Below are 14,860 nucleotides of genomic sequence, written 5' to 3'. Positions count from 1 at the left end.
CTGCCCCCTTTGCTGTCTCCCTAGCCTTGGACCTTCCCTTCCCTCCCCGGCCCTTGCCTTCCTCCGGAGGGTCCCCCTCGGGGCCCAGCCTTCCCCCGGCCCTCCTCCTCCTCCTCCTCCTGCTCCAGCCCTGACCGGAGCCCCGCCGAAGGAAGGAGGGCTCCCGCGGGCCCTTGCCCGATGACGCTGGGCTGAAGGCCTGGCCCTGGTGCCGGGGCGCGAGCCCGGAGATGCCTTCGCCGCCGGGGCTGCTGCCGCTGCTGCCGCTGCTGCCGGAGTGAGGGCGCTGCCCCTCGGCCCCCGGGAGCCCCGGCCGCTGCCGCCCGCTGCTTGGCTCGGCTGCGCTGCGAGGCTCGTGGGGCGGCATGGCCCCGGGGGCGCCTCGGGGGCCTCGGGGGCGTCCGGGGGCCTGGCTGCTGCTGCTGGGGCTGGGGCTGCTGGGGCTGGCGGCGCTGGGGCTGCCCTTGGCCTCGGCCCGCTCCTCCCCGGGACCCTCGGGCCCCTCGGCCTCCTCCTGCTCCTCCTGCGCCTTCCGACGGCGAGCGGCGCCGGCCTCGGCCTCCTCCCCGCTCCAGGAAGAGCAGCCGGGGGAGAAGGGCCCTGCATCGCCGGCGGAGGAGGAGGAGGAGGAGGAGGAGGGCGGCAGGCCCGGCGCCCAGGGCCCCGAGGGGGAGTTCGTGGAGGCCGTCAAGCGGCACATCCTGAGCCGGCTGCAGCTGCGGGAGAGGCCCAACATCACCCACGCCGTCCCCCGGGCCGCCCTGGTCACCGCCCTCCGCAAGCTCCACGCCGGGAGGCTCCGCCAGGACGGCCGCCTGGAGATCCCTAGCCTCGACGGGCAGCCCAGCCACGCCGGCCCCGGAGAGGGGCCCCCCGGGACACAGAGGGACCTCGCCGACGCCACCGGAGCCGCCTCCGAGATCATCAGCTTCGCCGAGACAGGTGGGGACCCCCGGGGGAAGGGCAGCAAGGGCCCCCCTCTGGCCCTCGGGAGCCCCCTCTTCCTCCCTCCCTCCCTCCCTCCCTTCCTGGCTGCTGGCGCCCCTCTGCCTAGGAGCTGGCTTCTTCCCCGTCTTTCTAGAGCGCTCCGCAGAGTAAGGCTGGGAAAGAGAAGGCAAGGCTGAAAACCCCGCCAAGCGGCCTGGATCTCAACCAGCCACACTCCCGCCATGGAGAGTCTCTCCAAAGCCATCCCAGTAAGACTGGGAAGCAGCAGAGGCACTAGCAAGATCCCGCCGCAGGCCCAGAGAGGAGGGCCCCGGGAGGGAGCACCTCCGCCTGCCTCCCCCTGGAAGCCCTCCGCCACCCTTCTTCACCCTCTTCGCCCCTTCCCACACTTCTAGGTCACCCCTCTTCCCCTGCCTTTCTCGGTTGCTTCTCTTGCCATCCCCCTCACATCCCAAGCCCAGCCGCACTGGCAAAGTCAAAGGCTTTCACAGCTGGCCAGCAACCATAGTTTCTTGTGGGTTTTTCAGGCCATGTTCTAGAAGAGTTTATTCCTGACGTTCTCCCAGCATCTGTGGCTGGCATGGAAGAGAGGAATTGGGAATAAACTTTTCTAGAACATGGCTTCATAGCCTGAAAAACCCAACCCAAACCCTGGCCACTGGTTTCCCTCCCTGTCTGCCCACCTTGACTTAGCCAGTCCTTGTGCCACCTGTGCCAGTTCCATTCATCCCCCATCCATTGGGGCTTTCTCTCCCCATATTCACACATAAGTGTTATTCTTACCCCCATCCAGTTACTATCTCCCCTGCCACTCATCTTGGTTCCTTCAATGCACCCACTTGATCGTTTCCTCACCCTCCGTTTTCCAGTGACCTAGAGACTATCTGTCCTTCCATCCTTAATGCTGTGAGACCTCTTCTCCATCCATCCATCTCTTCCCACACTCCCACCTACCTCTGTGCCCATGGATCCTTTTCCTTTTGTGCCCCTTTTGGCACACCAGTCACTGTCTTACGCCCTGATTTATTTCCCTGTTCTGTACATCCACCTTCCTGTCAACATCCTATTTCTTCTTTCTCTTGTGTTCCCATCTCATTCAGTCTCCAGTGTTTTTGTTTATTTATATATTTAATACCCCACATTGTTTCCATAGAATATCCCACTCGCCCCAAACTCCAAACTGGGACTCAAAGCAGCTTACAAAACTGCAGTATAGATAAAGACATAGGGCCTTATCACACAGGAGGCAAAGTGCCCAAATCCTGTGGAGAAACAGGGTTTAGATCCTGGGAATATCCTGCAAAAGCAGGATTGTTTTCAGACACATGTGGCTAATTGAACATTGCAGAAAGTGCAATTGCAGAAAGTGGGGGAAATCACCAGATATGCCTTGAAGGGTGGCAGGGCAGAGACAAGGGCCTGCTCCTGCTCCTTCTCTTGCATTTTTGCCATACAGCTCCTCTGTTGGTCTCCTCCCCTCTAACCCTGCTTCCTGACCTATATTTCCCATATAATCTTAATTCTCAGTTCATAAATTGCCCCCTTGGCAATCCCTTCCATCTGGCTAAGCGTGAGTTTGTCCTTAAAGTGTCAGCTCTGCACTGTTTTCTATTTACACCTTCCATACTTACCTGTCTACCTTCTGTCCATCCAGTTGTGTGCACAGAGTAGTAAATCACTACAGAATTTATCCATCTATTTCTTGCCCCAGACATTATTTTTACTGTATACAGTAACTTCTATTGCTTTCTCTCACTCAGCCTAAACATTGCATATGGCATTCAGTGCAGTTTTCCTCTCCACTCATCAGCAGTATCTACCCAAATTTGTCTCTCTGTTATATTCACCATACTCTTCCTGATACTGTATGTCTCTATAATCCACTTGGTGGTTATTTGCCTCCACCATTTCCAGACTCTGGGCTTAGTCCAATTTAAGTCTTACCTAGGGTAGACTCACTGATATAAATGGGACTTCTTCAGTCACCGCTAACTTAGATTTTAACTTTATCCCCACTGATTTCAGTGGGTCCGCTCTAAAAGGATTATCATCCAACTCAAGGGATGCTCAAGGGTAGGACACTGAAAGCCACCTGTGATTTATCCAACTGGGATGTGGTTTTCTTCTTCAAGATCCCAGATCTATCCTCCCATCCCTCTTTCCCATTCTATATTTATACTTCTGTAGCTAATGACCTGGTTCATCTGATTGAACAAAAAATTTTCTCAGTCTTTTCACCAATCCACCAAAATGCACACTAGAGACAGTAGTTTTCAAACTGTGCATCAGAGAAATCTGAATGCTGTGTGTTGGTTTATGAGTTTCAGTGGTGAGAATAGCAGTGGCGGATGGATATGTTCCTTGCAGGCACAGACAGAGAAGCAGGTAGCAGGGTGTGCTCTAAGTCAGCAGTTCTCAGCCTTGGGCTCATAGAAAGTTTTTGAACCCAGTTCTTAGAAGTCTAAGCCAGCACAAGGATTCTGGGAGCCGAAGTGTTAAAGATTGAGAACTACTGTTGTAAGTCATGTTCTCAATTCATGTAGGGCAGGGGTGAGCAGATGGCAGCTTTTTGGATGTAGTTGGACTGCAGCTCCCAACACTCCTGGTCAGCATAATCAGTGGTGAGGAAATGCTGGGAGTGAGAGTCCAACAAAAGTCTGGGGGATGGCACTTTGCCCACCTTGATGCTATGGACTATTCTCATATGAATGTGCAAGGTGTGTGTGTATGTGTCTTCAAGTCGCTGTAGGTTTATGGCACCCCATGAATTTCACAGGGTTTTCTTAGTAAAGGAGTACTCAGAGGTGGCTTTCCCAGTTCCTTCCTCTCAAGTATATAGCTTACAGCTTATTGTTGTTTTGTGCCTTCAAGTCATTTCCAACTTATGGCAACATCATCACAGGATGTTCTTGACAATACTTGTTCAGAGGGCGGTTTGCCTTTGCCTTTCCCTGAGGCTCATAGAGTGTGACCTCCTAAGATCACTAGTACTGAGTTTCCGTGGCCAAGTGGGGAGTCAAAGCAGTGAAACCACTACACCATGCTGGTTACATACCCCTAAATCCAGTGCAAGGGATCTCCGATAGTTAGCCAGGAGGGTTTTAGCAAACTTTAAACGAGGAAGTCTGAAAACCACTATATGTGCTGCCTGTTGAAGGGCAGAAGATGGGTTGATGATGAATAGCTGCACTGGGTGAACGGAGAAGTAGCAAATAGGCAGATCTCCTTCAAGAACAATTGCACTTACTTACACTTTATTACCTCAGTCTCCCTGATCAGAGTATTTGTCCATGTTTGCTTGTTCAAATTTCTGTATTCTGTGTATGTCAAGCCCTCCAGATTTTGTTGGACTGCTGCTCCCATCTTCCCTTGCTGTACTGGCTGGGATGTATGGGAGTTGTAGTCCAAGGTCATTGGGTGGGCCACATATTATCTTCTCCCCTCTATAGAGTACAAGTGGTATTAATTATATTAATATAAATTAATTCAATATTAAAAACAGCACGCATAACATAACAGAGAGTATTCTTGTCTATCATGCTCTCAGAAAATGCAGGTTAAGAGTAACTGTTCTGCTGCTAATGACAAATGCAGTCATAGAACTAACTGATTAGTTAAATGAATGAAATGGAATGAAGAATATTCAGTAAACCCAGAGCCAGTCTGATCTTTTGCATGTTTAATTAGTTGAGACTTACTCCCAGACAGGTATGCACAGGATTGCAGCGTTTGGCTTGGAAGTATTTGTGTTGGGAAGTATTGGTGGCATGTGTGTCAGCCTTTCCCATTTACTGGTTGTATTATAAATATATAAACAAAGAAGACAGTAGTCAGATATTACAGCAGCTGGTTTTGTCTTATATTCTTTGATATAGGGGCCTGGGTTTATGTATGTGTGTAGAAGCAATGAGTGCAGTCCAGCATTGCTCACTAACTCCCACAGCAAAGCAGTGAGACTTATAAGAAATCAGTGTCTGGGCTTCACCTTTTGTACCTGCAGTTAAATAGAACCTCACTTTTAAACTCTACCTGGAGGAGAAGCTCTCTCCAGCCCAGTGTGCCTGGGAATGGCCATGTGCCAAAGAGAACAAGGCTCCTGCACTTCTAAGCTTTGTGTGGGAGACAGAGTGTCAGTACCTGCTAAATTTCTTCTCTTCTACACAACTATCAAAGCTTCCGGGGCCCTGCCCTCTTGGCAAGTTGTAACATACTGGTGAAAACCAACAAGGCTGAATGTTTTCCCCCACCTCACTGCTACCACTGAAAGGACCAGCATATATAAAGTTAGCATCTGAAGGATACAGCTAAGCCTGAACCCTTTCTCTGGATTAATGTTTATGGGATATTTTGGTATAGCGGTGCATGCTTCCACCTTGACACCTGAAATGAAACTGTCCAGACTCAGGTTGACAAACCTGGCTCAGAACTAGGTTTATGTCAAGTGGATGATTTCCCAAGCATCATCATGGGGCTGCTGGGTGAGATTACAGAACTAAATCTAAACTGTAACCAAATCCTTTCTGTGCAAAAAACCCAGTCTCATTGTTAACAATCAGTGCTTTCTGGGAAAATTATATACCAAGGCTGCCTTTGCCAGGCCGACATGTTAAAAAACCCAACCTAATTAGCACTTATCCAGGTGCTCACAGGGTTCCTTTCATGCCTCACAATTTATCAGGCCGTAATTGCTTGTATACTGATTTCTAAGGCCCTGGCTTTCTTCCCCACCCCCATCCCAATAGCCTGATTAGTTTCTCTTTGGGAGCTCACTTTGAAATAAGTTTTTAAACGCTGGTGCAAGCCCTGAGAGTTCACTTTGCAATTCATAGCCGATGGTTGATTTTCTTTTTCTGATTTGGTCATTTATGTATGTTATTTTAGGCATTTAGTAATGTGCTGCAGATCTTTCCTTTTGGGAGGCGTGGTGGGAGGAGAGAACCTAATTCTTGGGAATTTAATGGTATTTCTTCTTCTTTTCCTCCCTTCTCTCTGCTATCCTAGATGACCTGGCCTCCTCCAGAATGCGTCTTTATTTCTTCATTTCCAATGAAGGGAATCAGAATTTGTTTGTGGTTCAAGCCAGCCTGTGGCTTTACTTGAAGCTGCTTCCATATGTCTTGGAGAAAGGCAGCCGGCGAAAAGTAAGAGTCAAAGTGTATTTCCAAGACTCGGACACTAGCAACAAGTGGAATGTGGTTGAAAAGAAAGTTGATTTGAAAAGAAGTGGCTGGCACACATTTCCCATGACAGAAGCAATCCAGGCTCTGTTTGAGAAAGGGGAGAGAAGACTGAACTTGGATATTCAGTGTGAGGCCTGCGAAGAGTATTCAGTGCTGCCAATTTACGTGGACCCTGGGGATGAATCTCACAGGCCCTTTCTAGTTGTGCAAGCCCGGCTGGCTGACAACAAGCACAGAATTCGGAAAAGAGGCTTGGAGTGTGATGGCAGGACCAATTTATGTTGCAGGCAACAGTTTTACATTGACTTTAGACTCATTGGGTGGAATGACTGGATCATAGCGCCTTTGGGTTACTATGGGAATTACTGTGAAGGGAGCTGCCCGTCCTACTTGGCCGGCGTCCCAGGCTCTGCTTCCTCTTTTCATACCGCAGTAGTGAATCAGTACCGCATGCGAGGGCTCAACCCAGGGACCGTGAACTCCTGCTGCATCCCAACCAAACTTAGCACAATGTCCATGCTGTACTTTGACGATGAATACAACATCGTGAAGAGGGACGTCCCCAATATGATTGTGGAAGAATGTGGCTGTGCCTGACTTGGAGGGGTGTGCGTTGGAAAGGGGAGGGGACTGGGAGGGGGGTGAGAGAAGATTCCAAAACTGAATGGAAACAGAGGGTGTTTTTGCTGTATTTCTTCCTTCCAGGCATGGAAGGGATGTTAAAGGCAATGGCAACAGCAGCAGCAACAACAACTACTACAACAACAAAGATGTATACCATTTCACTCTGTTGTCAGACAGTGGTGGTTTGTGGATCTTGGACACGAAAATAGCTACCACTTATAAACTAATGCTATGAAGTACCTTATATCCCACCCACACACCCAAGCACATGTACACATAGCAACACGCACACGCAAGTTGCATGATTCACCTGGGAGGAGGGAAGCAAGTGGCCGCAAGTGAGTGTAAATTTGTTCCAGTGAGACACATGGATGGCCCACTAGCCATTTTCCTTCTGTAAGCCAGCTGTGGATTCTGAATGAAACCAGTGGGAAGCACAAGAAAAGAAAACTGTTTAATATATTCTCATACACAGGTATTTAAATGACCAAACGTACAAATGACCACCATCACCTCTAAGGTCTAAAAAAAAGGAAGAAGGAAGTAGCAGGTTACCTGATTATGGCAAGACTGGCCCTTCCTCTTGATGTTAAACATAATGTACATATATATATTATGATAAAAGAATCACAAATGGCCTATAGCACTTCCAGGGTAGAATGTTGATGGAAGCAGAGGAAAAAAAAAAAAAAGAGAGAGAGAGAGAGAGGTTGAAAGATGTTGTGATCTTAATATAAAATGGTTGTTGTATTTCTTCTGAATGATATGTTGGCATGATTTCATGCTTTAATGGACCATTAGATGCTCCTATACCTGCCCCATGTGGACTGTTATTGTAGTTTCAGCCATCTGTAAAGGGCTTGTTTCCCCCCAATCCACCCTCTTGGTCCCTGTTTTGCTTACTGTGGTTATAAACAGTCTTCATGTTCTCAGAAACATTGGCAATATCAAAAGTTGCCATTAGTGTTCCACGGCAGGGGAACATCAGAGCCCCTTTGGAGCTGTTGGGAAGGAGGAAAGGGAGACAAGACACCAGCGACAGCACAAATCCATTGATGAGCCCTAAAAAGAAATTGCAGTCAGGCAGTGAATTACCTTGGCTCAGGGGAGGGAGATGCAGCGCACCTAAGGAGCACCTAACCAATCTTGGGGAGAGAGAAAGAGATTGTATGTAAGAGAAGACGGTTTTTGTTTTGTTTTCCCAGTTCCCTTCCCAGAATATGTCAAGGATGGCTGCAGAGCTCAAACAGCCCCCTACCCCCACATGCTATAGCATAACACTCATAAACTGCTTGAACGCACGTTATTATAGCACTTGCAGATTTCTATGCCTTGAATGATTGGTACTTGATGGTGCACTTCTCCTTGCTCACTGTCTCTAGGTTAAAAACAAGTGCCGCATGAGCTATGCAATTTAAAGTGTTGACCCATACTAGATGAAACTGGACTGAAATGAGATGGTACTTTTTATATTTTTTTTATACTTGAAATTAAATCTTTTGCTTCTTTTTTTTAAAAAAGCGAATGATTGCTTTTCATGTTTGCACTGATGTAGTTGCATGACTTAGTCAAGAGAAACTGCCATTTGAAAAAAAAAGGTTATTTTTATAGCAGCAAAAAAAAGTGATAATAATGAATACAGTGAAATGTATTATACATAAAATTTTGGAACCAAAGAGGCCAGCATATTAATTGTAATTTTTATCAGATGGCAAGGCCATCATATATCTATATATCATGTAATGATACTGAACACTCTCCTGTGAGGCCTAACAGTTCTTTTTCAGGGTGAAAAATGGATTCCATTGTGTTTGGTCAGTGTCTTTTCTATGCCATCATACGTAGTGGACATTATAAGATGTACATCCTTTAAGAGAAAGAAGGAAAGAAAAACCCAATTGTTGTTTGTTTAATAAAGTCCCTTGTAGGTTCTGTTCCATAATAATTTAAATACCAAACAACTTTCACTTAGATTTGCTGTCGGAATATTTTACATTTGTGTACAGTTTAAGTAAATAAAACAGAACAGAAACAAAAAAAGTTTGGGAACTGCAGCGGCTTCTTGCAGTTGCACTGGCCTGTTTGAGAAACTTTTGTTTAAAAGTATCCATAGCTTGGAAGATCAAGGCCTTGCTGACTGAGCATGTTTTATATACACTGTTGAATGGACCTTGAATGCATTGCTGTTTGTAGCAGGAGGAGGGCCAGGAAACTCACAGGGCTTGCCTATGGCTTGTTAAGTCGCACAAGGCTAGTGCTGCAATTTGGAAGGAGCAAAACCTACGGCAGGAGTAGGAAATGTGCAGCCTTCTTGATCCTGTTGGACTGCAACACCTAGCAGCCCCAACCAGCATTGCCAATGGTAAAGAATGCTGGCTGAGAGTTGCAGCTCAACAACCTCTGGAGGGCTACTTGTGCCCCCTGGCAGGGAGAGGGGAACATGTCGCCCTCCAGATGTACCTGGATAAATGTTCCCATTGGTCCCAGCCAGCCAGAATAACCAACAGTGTGCAATGCTGTATGTTGCAGTTCAACAACTGCTGGAGGGTCACACAAGTCATGCCTGTCACCTTGGCAAGAAAGCAGGATAAATGGAGAAAAGGTTTGTATTGTTTTCTCTATCCACCCTTCTTAGTCTTCTTTGGAATGTCCCTTGCAGAAGAGGATGAATCCTCCATAAAGAGTTGAGGGATGAAATAATCCACAAGGACTGGGCTGGTACACTTTACACTATTTTACATTCAGGGAATGCTTTCCACATAGCTCTGTCTGCTTTGTAGAACCCAGGAAAGTCAGCAACAGATTCTCCAGGGAGAACTGGGCAGTAGTTCCAGGGATGGCATTTTTTGGCAGGACTGGGGAAACTTTAGCCCTCATTTGATATTATGTTTCTGTTGCTATCAGCTCCACGTATCATAACCATGAATGGTGGGAGTTGCAGTCTAATAACATCAGAAAAACCATAGGTTCCCCATTGCAGTTTGGAGGGCATATACCTAATACATGCAAAGCCTCCCTGTCACATTCTGTAGCCCGAATAGAGCTTGGAAAAGGTTTCTTTTTCAGAGTATGCCTCCTAGAATCTCCCAGCCAGCATACTGGCAGGGGATGATAGGAAATGAAGTCTAACATTGGGAAGGTGCAGGTTTCAGGAAGGCTAATGCAGTGTAAAGAGGGGCACCAACCATTTCCCACCTTGGGGAAACTGGTCATGTGCTTGTTTTCTGAGCAAAATATTGTCTGTATTTTGGTTTGCTGAAGTGAAGCCTAAGTGCAGACAAAAGGAATTTTTCTTCCAATCTTTTCAATGCTCATGAAGTCTGGTCTTTATAATCCAAGAAGGACCTAATCTTGCAGCCACTCACAATCTTACAATTGTTCTGCAGAATTTGGGCCACTCTATTTGTGGCTAAACATGGAAAATAATTGTACAATTTCCCAGCTCTTTGATTTTTAGGAATCAAAGCCACAGACTCTCTCAGACTGAGGAAGGCAATGACATGCTTCTGAATAAATATTGTCAAGAATACACTAGTATAGGATCGTCACAAGTCAGAGTCAACTTGAAGGCACACAACAACAACAAATCACAGAAACCCTGAGTCAGAATTGGACCACATTGCTAGGAAAGGTATGTCAACAATCTTCCTCCTGTGTGGTTTCTCCTGCAAAAATAGCTTCTTTATCACAAAAACTGGTATTTGTCATGTTTAAACACTGGTTGATGGTGAGAGGAAGGATATCACTGAATTGCTAGGCTCCTCCACTATGTTGGCTTGTGGCCATTGGAATGGCAGTCCAATAGTATCTGGAAGGCCACAAGTTATTCACCCTTTGGTATCTGAATGCTTTCTCTAGTGGGCACTTTGAGGATGAGAGCTTTTCAGCAGGAAGTGTCACTGGTGCAAAGTATTAAATCTCTTATTCCTTAGCAGCATGGCCTCCAATCTGAATCAACACTGTGTGTCCATGAGTGCTAAGTTTATAAAATTTACAGAAGGAGCAGATGTAATCAGTTATTTCTCAACCCAGATCCTTAGGGTCCTTCAACTTCATTTAGAGCCAGGGTGCTGTAGTGGTTTTAGTGCGGGTCTGGAACTCTTGGAGACCAGGGCTCAAATGCTCACTCAGCCATGGAAATTCATTGGGTGACCTTGGGCAAGTCACACCTTCTCAAAACTTTAGATGAAGGCTATCACAAATCTCTGAATAAATCTCACCAAGAAAACCCCGCGATAGTATTGCCATAACTTGGAATCATCTTGAAGGCTCATAAAAACAGGTCTTCATTTCCTAAATCAGGTCTGTTCAGCTTACAATGTATCAAACAAAACAGCCTTGTAGCCATGTTCTATGTACTGTATATCCTCTGTTTTTCAGACAGAAGTAGGCACAGCTTTTTAATAGCTCTGTTGATAGAGCAAGAATCTCTTGATGAATCCCATAGTAGGCACACTACATTTCGTGCTTCATGTGTTTCTTCAGCTCCTGGAGATGGACTACATTCATTTGTCCTGTGACAGCCAACTCTGAAGCCAATCACAAGTGTGTGAATGACACAATAGAACAATCCTCTCAGATCTGATGCTCTACAGTCATTCCAGACTGCAGATTCCACAATCATTGGACATTCTGGCTCAGGCTGATAGGAACTGTAGTCAAAAAGGCAAAGCTGCTGTAGAAAAATGTATTTGTCATATAGCATGCTACCAGATGTCCAAAATACACCTCAGCAGCTGCACTGTGGGCACCACATGATGCTTTAGTGCTAATGCATATGCATATGTGTATAACAGACAGTATGTATTTGTCTAATCACCTAACTTTAATGAGAGAACTGGGGTGGGGAGCTGAATCCTGTCAACAACTCTTTTTTATTTTTTTAAAGAAAACATCCATTGAGAGAGAGGACAGCTGATGTTCGTTGAGACCAGTGGGGTGGAAAATAAGGGTCATGACTGGAGATGGACCCAAGGGGTTACCAGAAACAGAGTGAATCCCATATAGTCCATTTGCAAGGTGTCCTCCCTTTTAAGCTCTAAGGATACTTTGCTATCTAGGAAACAGTTTGAGGATTAGGTGCTCAGTGTTCCATCTGCATAAAGAGTAGGGACACCCCAACAGCTAGGCATCAAAGAGGATAAAACAACATCAATGATTCATGAGACTCAGCTATCAGAAAATATGTTCCTTCCTGGAAAATCAAGAACAGTTGGAATAAATTTATTGCAATTTGTCCAGAGGAAAACCACTAGGAATGAGAAAGAAATTAATTTGGTTTGCATTTTCTTAACATTGAATTTTCAAACCAATATGAAAACTGAAACGTAGTTATCATTCAAAATTCTCACTTTTCTAAAGGTTCCAGTGGAGCCCTCCAGTCTAAAACTGCACACAGCCATGCACACATAAGGGAAATGTGGATTCAAAAATGTGCTTTAAAAAGTAGGTTGAGAAAGTATTGCATACATGTATACTAGGAGAAGTGCACACACATGTCAATGAATTTTCATTCTAACTTTAAAACAAACTAAAACTCAGGTTTGGAATTACTGGAAAAATTCTCAGAGTTTGGGGCAAGGTGAAATTGAGACTGGGAAAAAATGACAACCATAAAAACCTGCAGCTGGTCCTGGAGGAGAGAAAAATATGGCTGGGAAAAAGAGGAGGTTGGTTTGGGAGACACTTGTCTCCATTCTTTCATTTCTCTCAATTCTTCTGTACTCCATTCCTCCACTCCACTGTTACTTGGTTGCTTATCCAGGTCAGATAGATGAGTGATCCTCTTTCTGACTCTCATCACAGGCTTGGGTTCCATATGCAAATGAAACAGCTTGTGTAAGAAGGCAAGTGACAGAGGGATAGTGAGGCAGACTATGGGTGTGGGCAAAGACAACTGCCCTAAGCTATCTAGATAATCAGGACCATTTTAAACGTCTGGACTTAAAAATTACTCACAAGATTAAACACAGACTTCCCGTTCCTATAAGGTCTAGATGAAAAAGAAATGGAGTGGTAACAACTCTATTACTTGTTGTAGGGAATAGTGATGGTGTGGATTCCCATAATAAAATCCCAAATTGGGATTGGAAAACATCATTCTCCTTTTCTACACCCTAAACTCAGAATAGTAGGGTGCATTCTGAATCCAATTGAAGCCTGTGTGGATCCTGTCATGCCCTAATAGTGTAATCATTACTCAGCCTTTTGGCTAAGATCAAGTGTAGTGTAATCAGGGATGAAGGTTGGAGACAGGATGTGTTACCTCTTCCAACTTCCCAACAAACCTCTAAATCTCCCACTTATCAATGTTCTCACCTCCCTCCCTTGAAGATGATGTGCAGAACCAAGGTTTTTCTGTGTAGTGAGAGGTGTTCTGGCTGCATTTGGCTTCACCTCTTCAGCCCTTCTTCTTGCCATTTGAATCACTACTCAGCCATGGAAACCAGGTGGGTGACCCTGGACAAGCCACACACTCTCAGCCTCAGAGGAAGGCAAAGGCATCCCACCTTTGAACAAATCTTGTCAAGAAAATTCCATGATAGATTTGCCTTAGGGTTGCCATAAATCGGAAATTACTTGAAGGCACCCAACAAAAAATTACCGCAATGGTGGAAGAAGTAACTAGTTTCAGTTGCTCTTCAAAAACTTTTCTAGTTTTTTTTTGACATTTTCTTTTCAATTCTAAAGGTCAAGTAAAGAAAATGCAATGAACAGAGGAACAAATTATTTCATGAGTTACTTGTTTTTTTTCCTCATTTTTACAAGTTAGCAGCAGAAGGTTGCTTCTAAAATAAAATGTAACTGAATGGGCTACTTTTAAAAAGTAATTTCCCAAGCTCTTCAAGCCCTTGAGACATGCATTTCCAACTCAAAAAATGTTAAACTGAGTAGCATCACTATTAGACAAAAGTAGCAAAAGTGAAAAAATTTATCAAAACATTGGTGGGCTCACCTAATCAGACATGGTGTAGTTTCATGGATGTCAAGTTGTGTGGCTGTGGATTACAGGTTGTTTCAAAATCGCTTGGCCATACAAGGCATAAGTATGTGTAGACCTTACCACACGGGGGCTTTTTGAGCGTCAGTTCGCATTGGCCGATTCGTATTCGTGTCATATCGCATCGTTCATCCACACTCGCGCTCTCTGAATACGCTTTGCCAATTCGTATTCGCATCATATCGCATCATTCATCCTCACCTGGGCGGCCTTCCAGATCGAGGTCTTGCGCATCAGCCAATCCGTATTCACGCAAAGCGAGGCCAGTGCAGATTGGATCACCACAATGTGTGTTTGCCGATGCGCATTGGCAGCTTTGCGCATGCTCTGTGGGGCTCTGAACGGGGTGCAACATTTTTAACTTCCGGGGGTGAAGAATAAGGTCACTGTTTAGCGTGGTATATTGCGAGATTTGCTACCTTTAGCCACTTACGAAAGGGGTATGCACCATCTGTATATGTGTGTGTGTGTGTGTGTGTGTGTGTGTGTGTATATATATATATATATGCACACACATAAATACATACATACATACTTATATATATACACATAGTGTACAGCCAAAAGTGTGATGCCTTTTCTATGTGTACACACACATTTGTCTGTATGAGAATATATATACAGTACACACACACACACACACACACACACACACACACAGTGCGTCCTCGCCTTACGCGGGGGATCCGTTCCGGATCCCTCCTCGTAAGGCGAATTCCGCCTATGCTCGAGCCCCATTGGAAACAATGGGGCTTGTGCGCGGTGGCATGGCGGCGTGGGCGCGCGGGGGGCACAACGGGCGTGCGCGCCCATTCAATTGAATGGGATGCGCCGCCCCTTCCGCCCCGCGCGCGCCCTGCAGCTTGAGCGCCTATGCTCAAGGCCGCATATGGCGCACCCGCGTACGGCGCGGGCGCACTGTATATATATGTGTGTGTGTGTGTGTGTCTTTTTAGATTGTAAGCCTGGGGGCAGGGAACCGTCCAATTAAAAAGATTGTATGTACAGCGCTGTGTAAATTTACAGCACTTTATAAATAAAGGTTAATAATAATAATTATATATACACACACACACACACACACAAACACACACATATATATACAAAA

The 14,860-nt window shown here is 45.8% G+C and overlaps 1 protein-coding gene across 1 annotated transcript; it reads left to right on the top strand.

The window, feature by feature from the left end:
- Positions 1 to 365: 365 nt before the first annotated feature.
- On the top strand, positions 366 to 8,770 carry INHBB (inhibin subunit beta B). Its single transcript, XM_042458633.1, has 2 exons — positions 366 to 942; positions 5,950 to 8,770. The coding sequence occupies exons 1-2, from the start codon at positions 366 to 368 to the stop codon at positions 6,723 to 6,725; spliced, it is 1,353 nt and encodes a 450-aa protein (XP_042314567.1). The 3' UTR covers positions 6,726 to 8,770.
- Positions 8,771 to 14,860: the final 6,090 nt, after the last annotated feature.

Source organism: Sceloporus undulatus, chromosome 1 (genome assembly GCF_019175285.1).
Source record: "Sceloporus undulatus isolate JIND9_A2432 ecotype Alabama chromosome 1, SceUnd_v1.1, whole genome shotgun sequence".
Lineage (NCBI taxonomy): Eukaryota > Metazoa > Chordata > Lepidosauria > Squamata > Phrynosomatidae > Sceloporus > Sceloporus undulatus.
This window is presented reverse-complemented; position numbering and strand designations above follow the sequence as displayed.

What these genes read in the sequence shown, in the direction of transcription:
- INHBB (XM_042458633.1), top strand. Translation starts at nt 366, where the DNA reads ATGGCCCCGGGGGCGCCTCGGGGGCCTCGGGGGCGTCCGGGGGCCTGG. An exon ending in CATCAGCTTCGCCGAGACAG is followed by an intron (nt 943 to 5,949) that starts GTGGGGACCCCC and finishes CTGCTATCCTAG; the next exon opens with ATGACCTGGCCTCCTCCAGA.